At 42.9% G+C, this 24,028-nt stretch overlaps 1 protein-coding gene across 7 annotated transcripts in view; it reads right to left on the bottom strand.

Moving 5' to 3' along the window:
- LOC133617599 (glycoprotein-N-acetylgalactosamine 3-beta-galactosyltransferase 1-B-like) overlaps nt 1-24,028 on the bottom strand; it is a 31,921-nt gene that overhangs the window by 1,605 nt on the left and 6,288 nt on the right. The window contains exons 1-7 of one of the 7 annotated variants that reach the window (XM_072915076.1): nt 21,068-23,206; nt 20,952-20,996; nt 15,384-15,474; nt 15,135-15,224; nt 14,575-14,669; nt 14,151-14,402; nt 4,900-5,564 (exon numbers count right to left, since the gene is read on the bottom strand). In XM_072915076.1, the coding sequence (XP_072771177.1) occupies nt 4,900-5,564; nt 14,151-14,373 (888 nt within the window). In that variant the 5' untranslated portion in view covers nt 14,374-14,402; nt 14,575-14,669; nt 15,135-15,224; ... (1 more) ...; nt 20,952-20,996; nt 21,068-23,206. The other 6 variants (XM_061977675.2, XM_072915074.1, XM_061977671.2 and 3 more) reach the window with 6 other exon arrangements.

Here is a 24,028-nt window from a genome sequence, read left to right as displayed (position 1 = left end):
ATGCAATCAGGCCTGCAGAGTTTCTACTTGTGTGTGATATCATGTGCGATACAAGCAGACCTGCAGCGTGTTTACTTGTGTGTGATATCATGTGCGATACAAGCAGACCTGCAGCGTGTCTACTTGTGTGTGATATCCTGTGCAATACAAGCAGACATGCAGCGTGTTTACTTGTGTGTGATATCCTGTGCGATACAATCAGTCCTGCAGCGTGTTTACTTGTGTGTGATATCATGTGCGATACAAGCAGACCTGCAGCGTGTTTACTTGTGTGTGATATCCTGTGCGATACAAGCAGACCTGCAGCGTGTTTACCTGTGTGTGATATCATGAGCGATACAAGCAGACCTGCAGCGTGTTTACTTGTGTGTGATATCCTGTGCGATACAAGCAGACCTGCAGCGTGTTTACCTGTGTGTGATATCATGAGCGATACAAGCAGACCTGCAGCGTGTTTACCTGTGTGTGATATCATGAGCGATACAAGCAGACCTGCAGCGTGTTTACTTGTGTGTGATATCATGAGCGATACAATCAGTCCTGCAGCTTGTTGACTTGTGTGTGATATCATGTGCGATACAATCAGTCCTGCAGAGTGTCTACTTGCGTGTCATATCATCTGCGATACAAGCAGTCCTGCAGCGTGTTTACTTGTGTGTGATATCCTGTGCGATACAAGCAGACCTGCAGCGTGTTTACCTATGTGTGATATCATGAGCGATACAAGCAGACCTGCAGCGTGTTTACTTGTGTGACATCATGAGCGATACAATCAGTCCTGCAGCTTGTTTACTTGTGTGTGATATCATGTGCGATACAATCAGTCCTGCAGAGTGTCTACTTGTGTGTCATATCATCTGTGATACAAGCAGTCCTGCAGCTTGTTTACTTGTGTGTGATATCATGTGCGATGCAATCAGCCCTGCAGAGTTTCTACTTGTGCAACATCCATCCGCAGTTGGCAGTGTTTTAGCTACTTCTAAATCCCTAATCCTCACCTCCATGGCGACAAATAAAGTATGTTTTTTACCAGTACCATCACTACAGGTTGAGGAATAGCTAAACATGCTTCACTCCGCACTGTAGGAGGATACAATAGCTCATACTTGCCAACCTTGAGACCTCCGATTTCGGGAGGTGGGGGGCGTGGTTGGGGGCGTTGTTAAGATAGATATATATAAGAAATACTTGACTTTCAGTGAATTCTAGCTATATATATATATATATATATATATATATATATATATATATATATATATATATATATATATATTTTATTACATATATATATACATATATATATATATAAATATAAATAAAAGAAATACTTGAATTTCAGTGTTCATTTATTTACACATTTACACACACATAACACTCATCTACTCATTGTTGAGTTAAGGGTTGAATTGTCCATCCGTGTTCTATTCTTTGTCACTATTTCAGAACACACACATTATACAAATATACGTACATTATAAAATCAATAAGAAAACGGGAGCTCTAATTTGGGAGTCTGAATTAGGATCAGAAGTTCCTATATAAACATTGCGCACTCACATCGCCTTTTTGTATTGATTACTGCTGCTGTGCACTGGATTCATTCACAAATACAAACTACAACTCACAAACACTTTAGAGTTAGGCTCCACCATCAGAATGTGTACTTAAACTTATAAAGATCACATGGATATTATTCAGTGAGTTGATTCACCAAAACTAACCTGTTATACAGGAGGAAAAAGCACACAGGACCTTTCAATTGTTCACAGACTGGTCGCGCTCATCAGAATGACAAGACACTTCCGGTCTGCAGGTGATAGCATTCAATTGGGAAGAAACGCCCTACTGCCCCCTACTGACCAATGTGAATACTGATAAATGTGTAATGACAGCTCCAAAAACGAATTCAAACCACAAAATAAAATAAATAAATCAACACAAAAATGTGACACATTATGGGTGGGTCACATATGCATGTACAGTAGATGGCAGTATTGTCCTGTTTAAAAGTGTCACTACATTGCTGTTTACGGCAGACGAACTGCTTTACTGTAGACGAAAACTTGACTGCTGTTGTTGTGTGTTGTTACCGCGCTGGGAGGACGTTAATGAAACTGCCTAACAATAAACCCACATAAGAAACCAAGAACTCGCCCTCCATCATTAGCTGTTTATATTGTGTGAAAGCGGACGTGTGAACAGGCTGTCAACACGTCACTCAGGTCCGCCTGAATTTCGGGAGATTTTCGGGAGAAAATTTGTCCCGGGAGGTTTTTGGGAGAGGCGCTGAATTTCGGGAGTCTCCCGGAAAATCCGGGAGGGTTGGCAAGTATGCAATAGCTGCAAACTAGCGCTCCTCAAGCTATACATATATTGACTGTAACGATCCCAAGTACAAGAGCCGTATGTAGTCAATACTACAATGACCAAATCAATATTTTTTATGATCACAAAATCTTTTGTCATTTTTTTTTAAATTGTTTATAAAGTCTGGAAATATTTCCCAGGACACAGGAGAACTTAATAAAAGTATGACCAATGTATGATCCTGTAACTACTTAGTATTGGATCCATACCAGATTTGTAGTATCACCCAAAACTAATGTAATGTATCCAAACAACAAGGGAATGAGTGCTAAATTACATTTTAACAGAAATGTAAATAGAACATGTTAAAACAGAAAGTAATCAAATATTAACAGTAAACGAACAAGTAGATTAATAATCCATTTTCTACCACTTGTCCCCTACGGAGCCCCTAAAGGGACATGGGGGATTTTATTTATTTTTTTTTTTTAATAATTTTTTTTTTATTAAGACATGTATCTCGTGCGCATGAGAAACTTTTTATACATGTCTAAAAAAAAGAAGAAAAAAAAATTATACAATTATTTTATTTTTTTATAACTTTATAGAAAGTTTCTCGTGCGCACGAGATACATGTCTAAAAAAAAAAAAAAAAAAAATTATAATTATAATTATAAAAAAAAAAAAAAATTCCCCCATGTCCCTTTCGGGGCTCCGTATGTCCCTCATAATTTTGACAAAACAATAGAATGGGAAATGACACATTATGTTCCTGCATGTCAGCAGCCAATTTAGGAGCTTTTGTAAAGACAAGTTGTCTATAATGTTCACTGTATAATTTTATGACAAACTTCTTGTTTGATTGCAATAAGAAACATACGTTTAATGTATCATTCGATTTTCTGTAAAAAAAAAAAAAAAACTATTTTTTTTTTTGTGGTCCCCTTTATTAAGAAAAGTATTGAAATACATTTTCAATCAGCAGCGTCGTTCAAAAAAGCTTTTATCAATTACGCCAAATAGCGAAAGTGAAACCGCTTCTATCAAGACATGATCTTGAGAAATTAATCCACGCCTTTATCTCGACTCGTCTTGACTACTGTAATGCCCTGTATGTTGGCATTAGCCAGGCCTCCCTCGCCCGCCTGCAGCTCGTGCAGAACTCTGCTGCTCGTCTGCTAACACAGACCCGCAGACGTGAGCACATCACCCCTATTTTAGCGTCCCTTCACTGGCTCCCTGTGCGTTATCGAATCAATTTTAAACTCCTTTTATTTGTTTTTAAATGTCTAAACAACCTCGCGCCAACCTATCTCTCCGACCTCCTTCAGCCTTACTGCTCCACCCGATCTTTAAGATCAGCCGATCAGCTGCTGTTGACGGTCCCTGACACAAGGCTGAAGCTTAGAGGTGACGGAGCTTTCGCCGCTGCTGCTCCCAAGCTCTGGAACGACCTACCTCTGAGTGTTAGACAAGCCTCCTCTCTTCCTGTTTTTAAATCTCTCTTAAAAACATACTTTTATTCCATGGCTTTTAACACTGAGTGATATCCATCCTGCAATGGCGCCCCATAATACACCTGCTGTGAACCTGTTTTTATGTTTTTATTTATTCTATTTTATTTATTTATTTTTTATCGTGTTCTGTTTGTGTTGTGTTTGCTCGGTACTCGTTTTATCTTTTAACCTGCCCATTGTACAGCACTTTGGCTACCCCTGTGGTAAATTTTAAATGTGCTTTATAAATAAAGTTGATTTGATTTGATTTGATTTTGGTACCGGTGCCAAAATATTGGTAACGGGACAACCCTACTGTCATGTCTGTGTGATCATGTTTTTGTTTTGGTCATGTTCGTTTTGGGTTTTGGACTTTTTGTGCACTTTTGTTTTGTCACCATAGCAACCATTAGTTTTCACCTGTCACGTCACGCACCTGTTTCACGTTTTGAGTCCATAGTATTTAAGTTCATTCTTTTCAGTTTGTCGTTCTGACGACCTCGCCACATTTATGCTTCTGTACACTCTTCATCCTCTAAGATCCTGCTTCATGTCCCTTGTCAGAGTAAGTTTTTGTTCCATGTTTATAGTCTTTTTGTTTTTTCATAGTTTGTTCTCCGCCACTGTGCGTGCTTTTCATTTGTACTTTTTTGCTATAGTCTTTTGGTTTCATAGTTTATTCTCCGCCACTGTGTGCGCTTTTCGTTTGTACTTTTTTTTTTATATATTAAATAAATCATGTACCTTCATTCCCGTCTCGCCCGAGCCAACTTTCCGTTGCATCCCGGAAAAGCTAACACCCAGGACCAAGTCCTGACACCTACCCTGGACCGACCCAATTAGGAACCCGTACCAAATAGGAACCGGTACCGGTATACATCCCTAATAGCATTGTCAGGTAAAAATTGTATTCTATTAAAATATGCAATTAAAAAGTAAACTACACTTGACTGCACCAATAGTCATCAAAGCTTATAAGGGTTCGCATGATAACGACAACATTATTTATCAAATGTTTCCAGTCAACTATTCCCCGCACAAAAAGCTTATCAAAATGCTGTCAACGAGAAATCAGAAAAGACATTCCTTCACTTGCCTCTGAGATGGGGTAGTAGTTGTACTTCCAATACCAGAAAGTCTTTGAAAACTTGGAAGTAAGGTGCTGCTCAGGTACAAAGGGGTGAAATGTCTCCCGTTGCAAAGTGTCCCTGGAGTCTCCTGCCAGCACACCGACCTTCTCCATGCACTTTCCCATCGCGAGGTCCTCCACTGGGCTGGTGTGAGTACACACTTCGTTTTTGAAGCCTCCCACAAATCGTCGCAGGGCCTCTTTGCTCAGCACGTATCCAGCGCCACCACTCATGTAGCCTTGCTTGACGTAGGGCTTGAATCTTCGACCAAAATAAATAGGCTCATCCGGGGTGTGGTTTGCAAGAAGCCAGCGCATGTTGTCCACTATTACATAGGTGTCATCATCCGCCTTGAGGAACCAATCGGCTTCGTGGCCGTGATGCTCGTAGACGTAATGATAGGCCCGGATTGTTTTCCAATAAAGCTGGTCACGGCCCTCTTTTGTATTCATACCCACAGTTGGGAAGTCTGGATCGTCCACGGAACTGACAAAGACCATGATATTGCAGTGTCGACTCCACGTGTCCTTCACATAGCGAGCCTTCGTCTCCAGGTTCTGGGGTGCAGTCATCACCCAGCAAAGAATGCGTACTTTTTTGTACAATTCATCTGCTATTCTGCCGTCTTCATCTAAAAACATAAAACAGCATTGGTTGAAGGTAAAAAAGTATTGTTCAGAAATGCAATCATAAACGTAAACTACTGACTGTTCCCAATCTTAAAACCCTCGCTTATATTTATCATTCCAGATTCACAAACAAAACAAAAATACATAGTTATACCCATTTACAAAAACAACTATTTTATTCATAATAGACAAATGTTCTTGCTACCTTACAGTAATATACAAAAAATCGAGAAAGACAATCCAGTAAGCGTTTATAAAATGCATTGATTAATATTAAATGTCTTTAGAACAGTGGTTCTTAACATACTTGCCAACCCTCCCGGATTTTCCGGGAGACTCCCGAAATTCAGCGCCTCTCCCAAAAACCTCCCGGGACAAATTTTCTCCCGAAAATCTCCCGAAATTCAGGCGGAGCTGGAGGCCACGCCTCCTCCAGCTCCATGCGGACCTGAGTCCGCTTTCCCACAATATAAATAACGTCTACAGTAAAGCAGTCCGTCTGCCGTAAACAGCAATGTTGTGACACTCTTAAACAGGACAATACTGCCATCTAGTGCATTTGATGAAAGCACTTTTGTGCGTGCCACACAGCAATGCATAATCAGAGAGGGTGTTCAGCATGGTTAGAAAAATAGTGACAGAGAATAGAACAAGGATGGACAATTCAACCCTTAAGTCGACAATGAGTAGATGAGTGTTATGTGTGTGTATATGTGTAAATAAATGAACACTGAAATTCAAGTATTTCTTTTATTTATATATATATATATATATATATATATATATATATATAGCTAGAATTCACTGAAAGTCAATTATTTCTTATATATACACAGGTAAAAGCCAGTAAATTAGAATATTTTGAAAAACTTGATTTATTTCAGTAATTGCATTCAAAAGGTGTAACTTGTACATTATATTTATTCATTGCACACAGACTGATGCATTCAAATGTTTATTTCATTTAATTTTGATGATTTGAAGTGGCAACAAATGAAAATCCAAAATTACGTGTGTCACAAAATTAGAATATTACTTAAGGCTAATACAAAAAAGGGATTTTTAGAAATGTTGGCCAACTGAAAAGTATGAAAATGAAAAATATGAGCATGTACAATACTCAATACTTGGTTGGAGCTCTTTTTGCCTCAATTACTGCGTTAATGCGGCGTGGCATGGAGTCGATGAGTTTCTGGCACTGCTCAGGTGTTATGAGAGCCCAGGTTGCTCTGATAGTGGCCTTCAACTCTTCTGCGTTTTTGGGTCTGGCATTCTGCATCTTCCTTTTCACAATACCCCACAGATTTTCTATGGGGCTAATGTCAGGGGAGTTGGCGGGCCAATTTAGAACAGAAATACCATGGTCCGTAAACCAGGCACGGGTAGATTTTGCGCTGTGTGCAGGCGCCAAGTCCTGTTGGAACTTGAAATCTCCATCTCCATAGAGCAGGTCAGCAGCAGGAAGCATGAAGTGCTCTAAAACTTGCTGGTAGACGGCTGCGTTGACCCTGGATCTCAGGAAACAGAGTGGACCGACACCAGCAGATGACATGGCACCCCAAACCATCACCCAACCATGCAAATTTTGCATTTCCTTTGGAAATCGAGCTCCCAGAGTCTGGAGGAAGACAGGAGAGGCACAGGATCCACGTTGCCTGAAGTCTAGTGTAAAGTTTCCACCATCAGTGATGGTTTGGGGTGCCATGTCATCTGCTGGTGTCGGTCCACTCTGTTTCCTGAGATCCAGGGTCAACGCAGCCGTCTACCAGCAAGTTTTAGAGCACTTCATGCTTCCTGCTGCTGACCTGCTCTATGGAGATGGAGATTTCAAGTTCCAACAGGACTTGGCGCCTGCACACAGCGCAAAATCTACCCGTGCCTGGTTTACGGACCATGGTATTTCTGTTCTAAATTGGCCCGCCAACTCCCCTGACATTAGCCCCATAGAAAATCTGTGGGGTATTGTGAAAAGGAAGATGCAGAATGCCAGACCCAAAAACGCAGAAGAGTTGAAGGCCACTATCAGAGCAACCTGGGCTCTCATAACACCTGAGCAGTGCCAGAAACTCATCGACTCCATGCCACGCCGCATTAACGCAGTAATTGAGGCAAAAGGCGCTCCAACCAAGTATTGAGTATTGTACATGCTCATATTTTTCATTTTCATACTTTTCAGTTGGCCAACATTTCTAAAAATCCCTTTTTTGTATTAGCCTTAAGTAATATTCTAATTTTGTGACACACGGAATTTTGGATTTTCATTTGTTGCCACTTCAAATCATCAAAATTAAATGAAATAAACATTTGAATGCATCAGTCTGTGTGCAATGAATAAATATAATGTACAAGTTACACCTTTTGAATGCAATTACTGAAATAAATCAAGTTTTTCAAAATATTCTAATTTACTGGCTTTTACCTGTATATATCTATATCCATCCATCCATCCATCCATTTTCTACCGCTTATTCCCTTCGGGGTCGCAGGGATATATATATATATATATATATATATATATATATATGAAATACTTGACTTGGTGAATTCTAGCTGTAAATATACTCCTCCCCTCTTAATCACGCCCCCAACCACGCCCCCCGCACCCACCCCCCACCTCCCGAAATTGGAGGTCTCAAGGTTGGCAAGTATGGTTCTTAACCTTGTTGGGGGTACCGAACCCCACCAGTTTCATATGCGCATTCACCCAATCCTTCTTCAGTAGAAAATATATATCTTTTTTTAATTCAAATTCAAGACAAAGTTATATGTTTTTTTTACCGGTGCACAAAATGAACCGTGCATGAACATCACCTTGTTCAAAGAACAAAACCAACACAGTGCATGAACAACCCATCCATCCATCTTCTTCCGGGGGCAGCAGCCTAAGCAGGGAAGCCCAGACTTCCCTCTCCCCAGCCACTTCGTCCAGCTCCTCCCGGGGGATCCCGAGGCGTTCCCAGGCCAGCCGGGAGACATAGTCTTCCCAACGTGTCCTGGGTCTTCCCCGTGGAACTCCTACCGGTCGGACGTGCCCTAAACACCTCCCGAGGGGGGCGATCGGGTGGCATCCTGACCAGATGCCCGAACCACCTCATCTGGCTCCTCTCCATGTGGAGGAGTAGCGGCTTTACTTTGAGCTCCCCCCGGATGACAGAGCTTCCCACCCTATCTGTAAGGGAGAGCCCTGCCACCCGGCGGAGGAAACTCATTTCGGCCGCTTGTACCCGTGATCTTGTCCTTTCGGTCATAACCCAAAGCTCATGACCATAGGTGAGGATGGGAACGTAGATCGACCGGTAAATTGAGAGCTTTGCCTTCCGGCTCAGCTCCTTCTTCACCACAACGGATCGATACAGTGTCCGCATTACTGAAGATGCCGCACCGATCCGCCTGTCGATCTCACGATCCACTCTTCCCTCACTCGTGAACAAGACTCCGAGGTACTTGAACTCCTCCACTTGGGGCAGGGTTTCCTCCCCAACCCGGAGATGGCACTCCACCCTTTTCCGGGCGAGAACCATGGACTCGGACTTGGAGGTGCAACAACAACAATTTACACACCTGCAAATCAGTGTGACTTCTGCTGTTGCCGCATCCGTAATACGCCGATAGGGAGAAGTTTTTATTTACACAATGAGTCAGGTGTGTCTCGACATCCGCGGCGGAGGGTCCACCGAACCCCTGAGGCCGACTCACCGAACCCCTAGGGTTCGATCGAACCCAGGTTAAGAACCACTGCTCTAGAATAAGAGGAAGCACTTTAAAGGCAAGAGCAGAAATGACAAAGGCACTGGGCAAAACATGCAGTTGGTATGTTCATTGATCTTGTTGGGATATATTATGTTGGAATATAATTAAGATAATGAAGGATGAAGTGATTAAAAAATGTTTAGTATATATATGCTTAGAATAGGCCGTGCAACTAATCATATCCTCTAAGTTCCAGTTGAAACTGGGTCCAAGTTCAAGCATACGCACATCATCATCGGCAGTCACTCGTAGAGAGTATGACGATCCTCCTGGTAGGGGTGTATCCCTTTATGGAGGATGCCTGTGCGTGACTTTGTTTAACGTGGGGAGACTGGTGCACAGACAGTCACCACACGATCCTTGACAGATCCGGGTCAGGGTCCAGTGGCATGGAGTCCAAGACGACTGGGGACCCTTTTATGCTGCAGCCTTCATCAGCCGTTGTGACGATCCATAGGGTTAGCAATTAGAGATGTCTGATAATATCGGCAGGCCGATATTATCGGCCGATAAATGCGTTAAAATGTACTATCGGAAATTATCGGTATCGTTTTTTTTATCGGTATCGTTTTTTTTTATTAAATCAACATAAAAAACACAAGATACACTTACAATTAGTGCACCGACCCAAAAAACCTCCCTTCCCCATTCACACAAAAGGGTTGTTTCTTTCTGTTATTAATATTCTGGTTCCTACATTATACATCAATATATATCAATACAGTCTGCCGGGATACAGTCCGTAAGCACACATGATTGTGCGTGCTGCTGGTCCACTAATAGTACTATCCTTTAACAGTTAATTTTACTCATTTTCATTAATTACTAGTTTCTATGTAACTGTTTTTATATTGTTTTACTTTCTTTTTTATTCAAGAAAATGTTTTTAATTTATCTTATTTTATTTTATGAATTTTTAAAAAAAAGTACCATATCTTCACCATACCTGGTTTGTCAAATTAGGCATAATGTGTTAATTCCACGACTGTATATATTGGTTGATATCGGTAGTGGTTGATATCGGTATCGGTAATTAAAGAGTTGGACAATATCGGAATATCGGATATCGGCAAAAAGCCATTATCGGACATCCCTATTAGCAATCAGAGGGTGGAGAGCATACAATACTCTGGGGACAGCTGAATTCAGACTAAGGCGGAAAGCTTTGGTGGGGTCAACAGCTACAGGGTGCACAGGAATAGACTACTTCCCAACAACCAGGCTGGACAAGGCCAAGGGAAGAGAAAGACGACGTCTCTTTTAGGTTTAGGCCAGCATGGAGAAAGAACAAGCTAGTTAGGTGAGAATGGGGCAACAAGAAAAGAAAAGGAAAGGAAAGATCACCTGGTCCAACATATGGAAAACAACCTTCCATTGCATCAGGTTTTTAGTCCAGGCTGTCTACGACATCCGACCAAGTCGAGTAAAACTCCACGTCTGAGGACAAACAGAGACACCATCTTGACCCCAGTGTCTAGGACGGGGATCCCTGAATCCCTTAGCACATGGGTGTCAAACTCTGTTAGTTACAGGTTACACTGAGGGTGGCCGTATAAAAAAAAGAACTTTAACACTGTTACTAATATGCGCCACACTGTGAACCCACACCAAACAAGAATGACAAACACATTTCGGGAGAACATCCGCACCGTAACACAACATAAACACAACGGAACAAATACCCAGAATCCTTTGCAGCACTAACTCTTCCGGGATGCTACAAGGTGTGTGTGTGTGAGGGGGGGATTTGGTGGTAGCGGGGGTGTATTTTGTAGCGTCCCGGAAGAGTTAGTACTGCAAAGGGTTCTGGGTATTAGTTCTGTTGTGTTTATGTTGTGTTACGGTGCGGATGTTCTTCCGAAATGTGTTTGTCATTCTTGTTTGGTGTGGATTCACAGTGTGGCGTATATTTCTAACAGTGTTAAAGTTGTTTATACGGCCACCCTCAGTGTAACCTGTATCGCTGTTGATCAAGCATGCGTTGCATTCAAGTGTGTGTGCGTACAGAAGCCGCACATATCTTGTGACTGGGATGTTAAAATGGATGAAAAGCGGACGTGACGACAGCTCGTAGAGGACGTTAAAGGCAGTGCCTTTAAGGCACGCCCCCAAGACTGTGGGACTACAAGATATAATGACTGATGAACACCTTCGTTCGATAATGAAGGTTGCCTCAGCTCAAAGTCTGAGCCCCGACATTAATGAACTAGCACCCAAGAAAAGATGGCAGGTATCTGGCTTGGGCACATCAGATTAGATCAGTGTGTTGCAAACTGAGCAGTTTAAAGTGCTGAATGGTTGGTTTATTCATTGTTATTTTATTTTCAAATTGACTAGCCTGTGGAAAAAGTTAATGTTGATATTTACCTCAGAAGGCTGCAAATAGAAAAGAGGCATTCAATTTTGATTTAAATTGTATTTGTTATGCCATTGATATTTTTTAATTATTATTATTATTATTTGAAACTCGATTTTGCATGTCACTATAAAGTTATATAAGCTTTGCTTGTTCAATATCCAATGCAAAACTTGTTTGGGTCCCTATTAAAAGGTTAAGTTGTTCAACCTTGGCCCGCGGCTTTGTTCAGTTTTACATTTTGGCCCACTCTGTATTTGAGTTTGACAGCCCTGCCTTAGCAGGTGCATAAAAGACCTTAGAGACGGGGGCTATCGCCACCACCAGGTCCGAAAGGCAGTTGCTGGCAGCGTAACCACAGCCACTAACCCCCTCAGGTTTCACAGAGCTGGAAAGAAGCCCAACAACCACCCATGAGCGAAGTCACATCCCTCACTGACTGCCGGCGGCTAGAAGTTGATCTTGGCAAGCAACTGAAGATCCCAGCCAGGATAACACCTACACGACTCTGTGTATAATTATTATTACTATATATATATACTTATACATATATACAGTATGAACATTGATAACATACATATGACAACATATGAACATTGATAACAGGCATGTGACAACATATGAACATTGGTAACATATACATGAACATTGATAACATACATATGACAACATATAAACATTGATAACATACATATGACAACATATAAACATTGATAACATACATATGACAACATATGGACATTGATAACATACATATGACAACATATAAACATTGATAACATACATATGACAACATATAAACATTGATAACATACATATGACAACATATGGACATTGATAACATACATACAAAATATGAACATAAGTGTGTGAGAAGTACGGGTAATCAGTATTTGTACTTCCATACAACTGTCGAGAGAGAGAGAGCAGTTGGTGCTTTGATGTCTGACACTAATTAGGCTGATCAGTCGCTCTTGGGCTGCACCTCCGGGTGTGCCAGTTCTCTAGGGAATTTTACCCCAGGTGAGGCATACATGCCTTTGGAGTTAATCAAATCTACATAGGGCGTGATTCAACTCGTCAACAAAACATTGACTCGTGTTTGGAGGAGTATCACACATGTTTGTTTTGCCCTTGATTGTATTTAAATAGAAAAGTTGTGTGTTTTCAAATAACATATCGATCCAAAAAAAAAAAATGACAGCAAAAATTTAAGAAAAAAAGAGCAAAAAATCAGAATGTAATGAGAAAACGCAGACATTTTTAAACTAATAATATACTTGTCACCTATAACACGTTTTGTCTTTAAATATATATATATATTTTTAAATAAATAAAATCAAACTTGACTTTTCGGTATGGGGCCCTTGGTGGACAAAGTTTAAGACACCCCTGATCTAGAATATTAGAAGCTCTCAAAATAAAAATAAAATATACTTAAAATACAAACATTTAGTTAGCTGCTTAAAAATTGAAATAAGACTAACTTATGAATTAATTAATTAGAAAAATAACAATTAACACTTAAATAAATATGTAACTGAATATTGTCATACAGGCAGAATTTTTGACACACTAGATTATGCAGTTACACAATCGTAATATTATTATTATTATTATTATATTCTCACCTGGAATTAAAACAACCGTAAAAATGTAAGAAAAAAGAGCAAACAAATTGGTATGTAGCGAGAAAATAGCTGAAATATTCTAACTAATAATAATAATATACTGAGTCACTTATAATACAAAGCTGGCAATATATGTTTCAGCATTTTTTTTTTTTTTTAAATAACAAAAATATTAATATAAGGCTACATTGGTTTTTTTGGCATAAAAAAATACAATCATGTGTGCTTACGGACTGTATCCCTGCAGACTGTATTGATCTATATTGATATATAATGTAGGAACCAGAAATATTAATAACAGAATGATTTAATAAAATTTTTTTTTTTTTAAAATGTAATTTTTATTTTAATTTTTTTATTTCTTGTGCGGCCCGGTACCAATCGATCCACGGCCCGGTGGTTGGGGACCACTGATCTAGGGCCCTTAGAACATCAGGGAGTGGTCTCCTGAACCATCTGGGGCCCTGAGAACCTCGGGGAGTGGTTTCCTGCCTTCTTGTAATTTTAAATTCCCTGTGTATGGATTGTGCTATGTAAATATCCACATCTGGTTGCTGGACTGCACAAAGGCATGAATAAAAAGGCTAAATAAAAGTGGACAAAGTATTGGCCCTTGGGGTATTCCCATTCATTGAAATATTTCGCTGTGTAAACATTGGTGATGTTGTCTATATTCTGTTGGCAATCAGAGTTAAAAATCAGAGTTTGTGTCATATAATACAGTAATCTCTTCACACGAATAAAAAGAAAACCACATTTCTTTCCACTATTAAGAGTGAAGACAATTATCTATAAGGTCATATTACATCCAGTATAAAATGAGAAATACACAAGAGCAACATGGGGTCTACCTGAATGATGAGGGTGTTTCAGATTGAAGAGTGCTGACCCATTTTTCTTCCACACTTTCTGTTCTTCAAGCTGTTGCTGCTGGTGATTGAGAAGCTTTCCGGAGCCGCTGGCTAATTCCACATAAAAAGTATTCGCGAAGAATGCTTGCCATAGAAAAATGTACAGCATGAAGCCTCCAAACACAAACCCCGCGCAGAAGGAGAGTCTGGAAGCTGTGGTCATTATGCTGGTTCAGGTGTGTCACTGGCAACCTAACAAAGAAGACGACAACATTATGACTCTTACACCTTCTTGTCACCTCCCACTTTGGAAAGGAGGGTTTACTTATTGCCAAATGCTTAGAATAAAAAATAAAAAAACATGAATCACAAATGAGAAAATGACAAATACAGTGCTAAGATAGGCTGCCGAATCTACACAAACCTGTATATGGGGGAGCTTGTTGACGCCTCAAAAAACTGGACAAGAGCCAAGATGATCACCTTTTGTTTTCACACATGATAGTCTGAAGTTATAGTCTGAAGGAATGATCAGGGTTAGGATTTAAATCAGTCTCATTTTCAGACTTTTTGAGTTGTGCAAGTGAAGAAACTTGCAAACTGGATTTAAATTTGCAACTCCGCTAACTCACTTATTATATACGTACATTCATTGTTGCCAATATATATACTGTGTATAAAGTGTGTAATATATATATATATATATATACACACACACACACTGTATATAGAATAGAATACACTGTATATAGAGTATACTGTATGTATTTATACAGTGTATATATACTGTATATATACAGTATGTATGTATACATATATACTGTGTGTATATATATATATATATATATATACTGTCGGAGGCAGATATTTACATATATCCGTATTTAAGTGTTACTTCTTTATTTTCATAATCATATTACAAAACAGCTAGTGTTTTTCTTCCAATTGTGATCTTTTGGTTGTCTGCAAATACTGTGTGCTAACCTTGACTTTGGAATGTGAGGAGGAGAGATACTCCTTTGTCTTTATCTGTTCTTGTGTCCAGCTGCGGAGGACAATGGGCATGTGTTTGGGCTGGAAAGACAAGACAACAGGGGTGGGAGGGAGAGAGACTTTATAGAAGAGAAGGTTTCCATATTTTAGATCAGACCATCTTAGCTGCGGGATTGAATGTTCTATGCTGGACTGGTCTCATTATATTTCCAAAGCTTTGGGGATAAAATTACAAAATACCTATTCTGTCTCTGGTGGTTCTTCTACTCAGCTTTCAGTGTCGTAAAGAGCTTGGGAGCGACCAGAAACTTGAATTCCCTGGGAGGAACAACTGGTCCAAACGCAACAATACACACATATACAGGTAAAAGCCAGTAAATTAGAATATTTTGAAAAACTTGATTTATTTCAGTAATTGCATTCAAAAGGTGTAACTTGTACATTATATTTATTCATTGCACACAGACTGATGCATACAAATGTTTATTTCATTTAATTTTGATGATTTGAAGTGGCAACAAATGAAAATCCAAAATTCCGTGTGTCACAAAATTAGAATATTGTGTAAGGCTAATACAAAAAAGGGATTTTTAGAAATGTTGGCCAACTGAAAAGTATGAAAATGAAAAATATGAGCATGTACAATACTCAATACTTGGTTGGAGCTCCTTTTGCCTCAATTGCTGCGTTAATGCGGCGTGGCATGGAGTCGATGAGTTTCTGGCACTGCTCAGGTGTTATGAGAGCCCAGGTTGCTCTGATAGTGGCCTTCAACTCTTCTGCGTTTTTGGGTCTGGCATTCTGCATCTTCCTTTTCACAATACCCCACAGATTTTCTATGGGGCTAAGGTCAGGGGAGTTGGCGGGCCAATTTAGAACAGAAATACCATGGTCCGTAAACCAGGCACGGGTAGATTTTGCGCTGTGTGCAGGCGCCAAGTCCTGTTGGAACTTGAAATCTCCATCTCCATAGAGCAGGTCAGCAGCAGGAAGCATGAAGTGCTCTAAAACTTGCTGGTAGACGGCTGCGTTGACCCTGGATCTCAGGAAACAGAGTGGACCGACTCTCGGCAGGGTCCTTGAGGGTGCATGGGAGTTTGCTCAACCAGTCTACATGTGCTTTGTGGACTTGGAGAAGGCATTCGACCGTGTACCCCGGGAAGTCCTGTGGGGAGTGCTCAGAGAGTATGGGGTAACGGACTGTCTTATTGTGGCGGTTCGCTCCCTGTATAATCAGTGTCAGAGCTTGGTCCGCATTGCCGGCAGTAAGTCGGACCCGTTTCCAGTGAGGGTTGGACTCCGCCAGGGCTGCCCTTTGTCACCGATTCTGTTCATAACCTTTATGGACAGAATTTCTAGGCGCAGTCAAGGCGTTGAGGGTATCTGCTTTGGTGGCTGCAGGATTAGGTCTCTGCTTTTTGCAGATGATGTGGTCCTGATGGCTTCATCTGGCCAAGATCTTCAGCTCTCACTGGATCGGTTCGCAGCCGAGTGTGAAGCGACTGGGATGGGAATCAGCACCTCCAAATCCGAGTCCATGGTTCTCGCCCGGAAAAGGGTGGAGTGCCATCTCCGGGTTGGGGAGGAGATCTTGCCCCAAGTGGAGGAGTTCAAGTACCTCGGAGTCTTGTTCACGAGTGAGGTAAGAGTGGATCGTGAGATCGACAGATGGATCGGTGCGGCGTCTTCAGTAATGCGGACGCTGTATCGATTCGTTGTGGTGAAGAAGGAGCCGAGCCAGAAGGCAAAGCTCTCGATTTACTGGTCGATCTACGTTTCCATCCTCACCTATGGTCATGAGCTTTGGGTCATGACCGAAAGGACAAGATCACGGGTGCAAGCGGCCGAAATGAGTTTCCTCCGCCGGGTGGCGGGGCTCTCCCGCTGCTCCTCCACATCGAGAGGAGCCAGATGAGGTGGTTCGGGCATCTGGTCAGGATGCCACCCGAACGCCTCCCTCGGGAGGTGTTTCGGGCACGTCCGACCGGTAGGAGGCCACGGGGAAGACCCAGGACACGTTGGGAAGACTATGTCTCCCGGCTGGCCTGGGAACGCCTCGGGATCCCCCGGGAGGAGCTGGATGAAGTGGCTGGGGAGAGGGAAGTCTGGGCTTCCCTGCTTAAGCTGCTGCCCCCGCGACCCGACCTCGGATAAGCGGAAGAAGATGGATGGATGGATACTGCAGCAAATAGATGCAAGCTTTTGACCACATATTTAGTCGCTGCTTGGTGACATTCATCTAGCGGCAGACTTGTGTCATCCTTTTGTGTTCCTGATGTTTCCATGTCGGTTTTTTTTTGCCTTTTGGTTGGGGACCCTTTGGGACTGTGCAACAAGGGGTAGCACTTTCGTGACTTCTGCTGTGCTTTTTGTGAACTTCTGGATCTGCCTCCCGGAAGCCTTTCGGCCATGGAGACCAGCTGCTGGGTCTCTGACACACCAGAGTCCGTTTGGAGAGACTGGAGGTGATGCGGATGAAGAGACAGGGCTGCGGAGTTGGCGCTGAGCACCGGGACGTTTCTCTTTTTTCTATTCTGTACCATCGGAAGAGCATATGTGGGTTAGAGTTGAACGTATGGTCGGCCTGACCATTGTACAAAAGTTTTTATTTACCCATAATCAAATGGTACAAGGTTGGATTGAATTGCCATGATTACAGGCAGTTTTCTCCGGAGAAAAAGAAAGAGCTCCCTCGAGCAGGGAAAAAAGGAAAAGCGCTAGAATCATGCGAATCATGCCTAGACTTGGTCTACTTGGTTATTTATGTGTTTCCCTCGCGTGTCAAGGTCCAGTTGTTTTGGACCTGTTTGTTCTGCAACATCCTTGAATCCCTTAGCCCAGGGGTCGGCAACCCGCGGCTCCGGAGCCGCATGCGGCTCTTTGATCACTCTGATGCGGCTCAGCAGCTCACTTGCTGAACTCCCCAATTTTCCCGTGAGACTTCCGGATATTAGTACCTCTCGCTGAAAACTCCCGGGATTGACATTCACCGATTTTCACCCTTACGGCTATAATAAGGGCTATAATAAGGGCGTGCCATGATGGTACAACATTTGGCGCCCTCTACAATCTGTATTAACAGCGTGCCAGCCCAACACTTGTTATACAATATACATCTTCTGCTTGCACACGTACATGACAGCAAGGCGTACTTGGTCAACAGCCACACAAGTTACACTGATGGTGGTCATATAAAACAACTTTAACACTCTTACTAATAATGCGCCATACTTTGAACCAAAACCAAACAAGAATGACAAACACATTTCGGCAGAACATCTGCACCTTAACACAACATAAACACAACAGGACAAACACCCAGAATCCCATGCAGCCCTGACTCTTCCGGGCTACATTATACACCCCTGCTACCACCAAACCCCGCCCCCACCCTGCTCCCTCACACATCAACCCCCCTATGTGCGTCGGTTGAGGTGGGCGGGGTTTGGTAGCGGGAGGGGGGGGTGTATAATGTATCCCGGAAGAGTTAGGGCTGCATGGGATTCTGGGTATTTGTCCTGTTGTGTTTATGTTGTGTTACGGTGCAGATGTTCTCCCGAAATTTGTTTGTCATTCTTGTTTGGTGTGGGTTCACAGTGTGGCGCATTATTAGTAAGAGTGTTAAAGTTTTTTTTTTTTATACCGCCACCGTCAGTGTGACCTGTGTGGTTGTTGACCAAGTATGCCTTGCTGTCACCTACGTGAGCTAGCGGAAGCCCCATATAAAGGGTGGTTGATCAGGCTCGCTGGCTGTAGTGGCTGCTATATGCTGTACCATCACGGCGCGCATGACGCTGAGCCATTTAAAACCCACGTGCCGCACTAGCTTTCAAATTCCACATAAAGGTGTGGGCAGCGAGACCCCTGGTTTAAACAAAGCAAATAAAAAACTTTGTATACAGTGTTATTTCATTTAAAATTTCAAAAAAATTTTGCGGCTCCCGTTGTTTTCTATAATTTGTGAAACTGGTCAAAATGGCTCTTTGACTGGTAAAGGTTGCCGACCCCTGCCTTAGCCATAACAAACAATCAAAACATTGTGTACAATGGTCAGGGCGACCATACGTTCAACTCTAACCCACATATGCTCTTCCAATGGTACAGAATAGAAAAAAGCTTGGCTGAATGAACAGGTATCGGACACCTGGGTCTCCTTGGACGTATCCATGCGGACTGGACACTGGCCAAGAGTTGGTGGGCGGCCGAGGGTGGAGTCGGCTCTCTTGGTTGCTTTGTTGGGTCTGCTCCTGTCTCTGGCCATGCTCACCCTACCCCAGCAGACGATGACATGGAACACCGCAGAGGCCACCCCAGTGTATAAGTTTTTGTTGTTGTTTAACTTTTGTGGCTGGTTGCATCAGCTCTGCTCTTTTAATGTCTTTAGAATCTGGGTATTATCTTCGACCCAACTCTCTCCTTTGAATCACACATTAAGAGTGTTACTAAAACGGCCTTCTTTCATCTCCGTAATATCGCTAAAATTCGTTCTATTTTATCCACTAGCGACGCTGAGATCATTATTCATGCGTTCGTTACGTCTCGTCTCCTGTAACGTATTATTTTCGGGTCTCCCTATGTCTAGCATTAAAAGACTACAATTGGTACAAAATGCGGCTGCTAGACTTTTGACAAGAACAAGAAAGTTTGATCATATTACGCCTATACTGGCTCACCTGCACTGGCTTCCTGTGCACTTAAGATGTGACTTTAAGGTTTTACTACTTACGTATAAAATACTACACTGTCTAGCTCCGTCCTATCTTGTCGATTGTATTGTACCATATGTCCCGGCAAGAAATCTGCGTTCAAAGAACTCCGGCTTATTAGTGATTCCCAGAGCCCAAAAAAAGTCTGCGGGCTATAGAGCGTTATCTATTGGGGCTCCAGTACTATGGAATGCCCTCCCGGTAACAATTAGAGATGCCACCTCAGTAGAAGCATTTAAGTCCCATCTTAAAACTCATTTGTATACTCTAGCCTTTAAATAGCCCCCCTTTTAGACCAGTTGATCTGCCGTTTCTTTTCTTTTCTCCTCTGCTCCCCTCTTCCTGTGGAGGGGGTGGGGGGCACAGGTCCGGTGGCCATGGATGAAGTGCTGGCTGTTCAGAGTCGGGACCCGGGGTGGACCGCTCGCCTGTGCATCGGCTGGGAACATCTCTGTGCTGCTGACCCGTCTCCGCTCGGGGTGGTGTCCTGCTGGCCCCACTATGGACTGGACTCTTACTATTATGTTGGATCCACTATGGACTGGACTCTCACAATATTATGTCAGACCCACTCGACATCCATTGCATTCGGTCTCCTCTAGAGGGGGGGTTTCCCACATATGCGGTCCTCTCCAAGGTTTCTCATAGTCATTCACATCGACGTCCCACTGGGGTGAGTTTTTCCTTGCCCTTATGTGGGCTTTGTACCGAGGATGTCGTTGTGGCTTGTGCATCCCTTTGAGACACTTGTGATTTAGGGCTATATAAATAAACATTGATTGATGATTGATTGATTTAACATCCTTTGATGTTTCCCTCTTACACACATGTTTATGTGTGCTATGGCTATGAGGTTTAGACCGTCTGGACCCCCTCTCCAGGAACCTAGGCTTGGACGGATTTTTCTTTTCTCGCCCTCCGTCCCAAGCGTTTATCGGTTTCTCACCTTTTTTGTAAGAGGCGCAGACCCGTCAGCAATCCTGTTCTTTCTCCCTGTATTGTTTGTCTGCTCTTGAATGGGATTGTGCTGAAAATCTTAATTTCCCCTCGGGGATTATTAAAGTATTTCTTTTTCTGATTCTGAACTGGAGCGAATACTTACTGCCCGCCTCGGAGCCCGTCAGAATCTGTCTCTCGTCCTGCTCATCTAAATGAGAAGGCATTCATTTCAATTTTACAAATAATAGCGCTAACATGATCGGCGGTGTTAGTTAGTACCTGTTGACAGATGACATGCCTGCGTTACTGCTGCTGGGATGAGATAGGAGCGGTTAGAAATGTGACTTTCATTTATAATTATTGCATGCTGTGTGTAAGCGGTCTTGCAATCAATAATAATAATAATACCTGGGATTTATATAGCGCTTTTCTAAGTACCCAAAGTCGCTTTACATGTAGAACCCATCATTCATTCACACCTGGTGGTGGTAAGCTACTTTCATAGCCACAGCTGCCCTGGGGTAGACTGACGGAAGCGTGGCTGCAATTTGCGCCAACGGCCCCTCCGACCACCACCTATCATTCATCATTCAATTCACCGGTGTGAGTGGCACCGGGGGAAAAGGGTTATTAATTATTACAAGTAGCACTGTTGCAATCTTTTCTTGAAGTTAACGTTAGAACATTTGCCCCGCCCGTAATATGAAAAAAATGTCAAGCGATTACAAGGAATTTATTCTCTGGGAACCGGTTTTGAACAAGAACCGGTTTTGGATTCCCTTTTTGGCGGTGCGAGGAAGCCAGAGTAACCGGAGAGAACATGCAAACCTGCTCAGTGGCCCTGTGGTTAGAGTGTCCGCCCTGAGATCGGTAGGTCGTGAGTTCAAACCCTGACCGAGTCAGACCAAAGACTATAAAAATAGGACCCATTACCTCCCTGCTTGGTACTCAGCATCAACGGTTGGAATTGGGGGTTAAATCACCAAAATGATTCCCGGGCGCGGCCATCGCTGCTGCTCACTGCTCCCCTGTGGGGATGGTTCATATGCAGAGGATAATTTCACCGCACCTAGTGTGTGTGTGACAATCACTTTAATTTTAACTCCACACAAAAAGACTCTGAGCACAGGAATCGAACATAGGACCATCTCACTGTGAGGCACAAGCGCCGACTACTGCCCTACCATGCTGTCTATATAAATGTATTATTTATACATACACTATATTTTATAGTATATAGTATTATAGTATTTTGGCCACCCATCCAAATGATCAGAATCAGGTGTCCTAATCACTTAGCCTGGCCCCAGGTGTATAAAGTCAAGCACTTAGGTATGGAGACTGTTTCTAAGCCATACATCACCAAGTTCAATGCAAAGCGTGGGATGCAGTGCTGTAAAGGACATCACCACTGGACTCTAGAGCAGTGGAGACGCGTTCTCTGGAGTGATGAATCACGCTTTTCCATCTGGAAATCTGATGGACCAGTCTGGGTTTGGAGGTTGCCAGGAGAACGCTACATTTCGGACTGCATTGTTCCGAGTGTGAAATTTGGAGGAGGAATTATGGTGTTAGGTTGTTTTTCAGGAGTTGGGCTTGGCCCCTTAGTTACAGTGAAAGGAACTTTGAATGCTCCAGGATACCAAAACATTTTGGACAAATCCATGCTCCCCCAACCTTGTGGGAACAGTTTGGAGCGGGCCCCTTCCTCTTCCAACATGACTGTGCACCAGTGCACAAAGCCAGGTCCATAAAGACATGGATGACAGAGTCTGGTGCGGATGAACTTGACTGGCCTGCACAGAGTCCTGACCTGAACCCGATAGAACACCTTTGGGATGAATTAGAACGGAGACTGAGAGCCACCAACATCAGTGTGTGACCTCACCAATGCGCTTTTGGAAGAATGGTGGAAAATTCCTATAAACACACTCCGCAACCTTGTGGACAGCCTTCCCAGAAGAGTTGAAGCTGTAATAGCTGCAAAAGGTGCACCAACATCATATTGAACCCTATGGGTTAGGAATGGGATAGCACTTCAAGTTCATTTGTGGGTCAAGGCAGGTGGCCAAATACTTTGGCAATTATAGTGTAAGGATTGCTAATAAAATATCCAGGCTGGCTGAGTGTGAATTCTTTGAATTGTGGAAAATTTGGCATTTTTCGGGAAATGTTGATCGATAGCACTCATGTCCCGAATGAGATGAACATTTTGGTCTTTGGCTTGAATTAGTTGAGAAATGAAAGAGAATTGGCGAAGTAGATGAATTCTGGTGTAATTTTTAAAATAATATTAAAAAAAAAAAAAACTTTCGGAGGATATGCATTTCTTTACAGCGTGTTTTAAAGAGATAAAATTAAAAAAATTATTTCTGGGATTTCGCGTGGACATCGGGGGCGGTACCTCTGGATTGGCAGACCGGAGTGGTGGTTCCTCTCTTTAAGAAGGGGAACCGGAGGGTGTGTTCCAACTATCGTGGGATCACACTCCTCAGCCTTCCCGGTAAGGTCTATTCAGGTGTACTGGAGAGGAGGCTACGCCGGATAGTCGAACCTCGGATTCAGGAGGAACAGTGTGGTTTTCGTCCTGGTCGTGGAACTGTGGACCAGCTCTATACTCTGGGCAGGGTCCTTGAGGGTGCATGGGAGTTTGCCCAACCAGTCTACATGTGCTTTGTGGACTTGGAGAAGGCATTCGACCGTGTCCCTCGGGAAGTCCTGTGGGGAGTGCTCAGAGAGTATGGGGTATCGGACTGTCTGATTGTGGCAGTCCGCTCCCTGTATGATCAGTGTCAGAACTTGGTCCGCATTGCCGGCAGTAAGTCGGACGCGTTTCCAGTGAGGGTTGGACTCCGCCAAGGCTGCCCTTTGTCACCAATTCTGTTCATAACTTTTATGGACAGAATTTCTAGGTGCAGTCAAGGCGTTGAGGGGATCTGGTTTGGTGGCTGCAGGATTAGGTCTCTGCTTTTTGCAGATGATGTGATCCTGATGGCTTCATCTGGCCAGGATCTTCAGCTCTCACTGGATCGGTTCGCAGCCGAGTGTGAAGCGACTGGGATGAGAATCAGCACCTCCAAGTCCAAGTCCATGGTTCTCGCCCGGAAAAGGGTGGAGTGCCATCTACGAGTTGGGGAGGAGATCTTGCCCCAAGTGGAGGAGTTCAAGTACCTAGGAGTCTTGTTCACGAGTGAGGGAAGAGTGGATGGTGAGATCGACAGCGTCTTCAGTAATGCGGAC

Source organism: Nerophis lumbriciformis, linkage group LG18, assembly GCF_033978685.3.
Source record: "Nerophis lumbriciformis linkage group LG18, RoL_Nlum_v2.1, whole genome shotgun sequence".
NCBI classification, from domain to species: Eukaryota; Metazoa; Chordata; class Actinopteri; order Syngnathiformes; family Syngnathidae; genus Nerophis; species Nerophis lumbriciformis.
The sequence above is the reverse complement of the archived record's forward strand: the minus strand, read 5'-3'. Positions and strand labels throughout refer to the sequence as shown.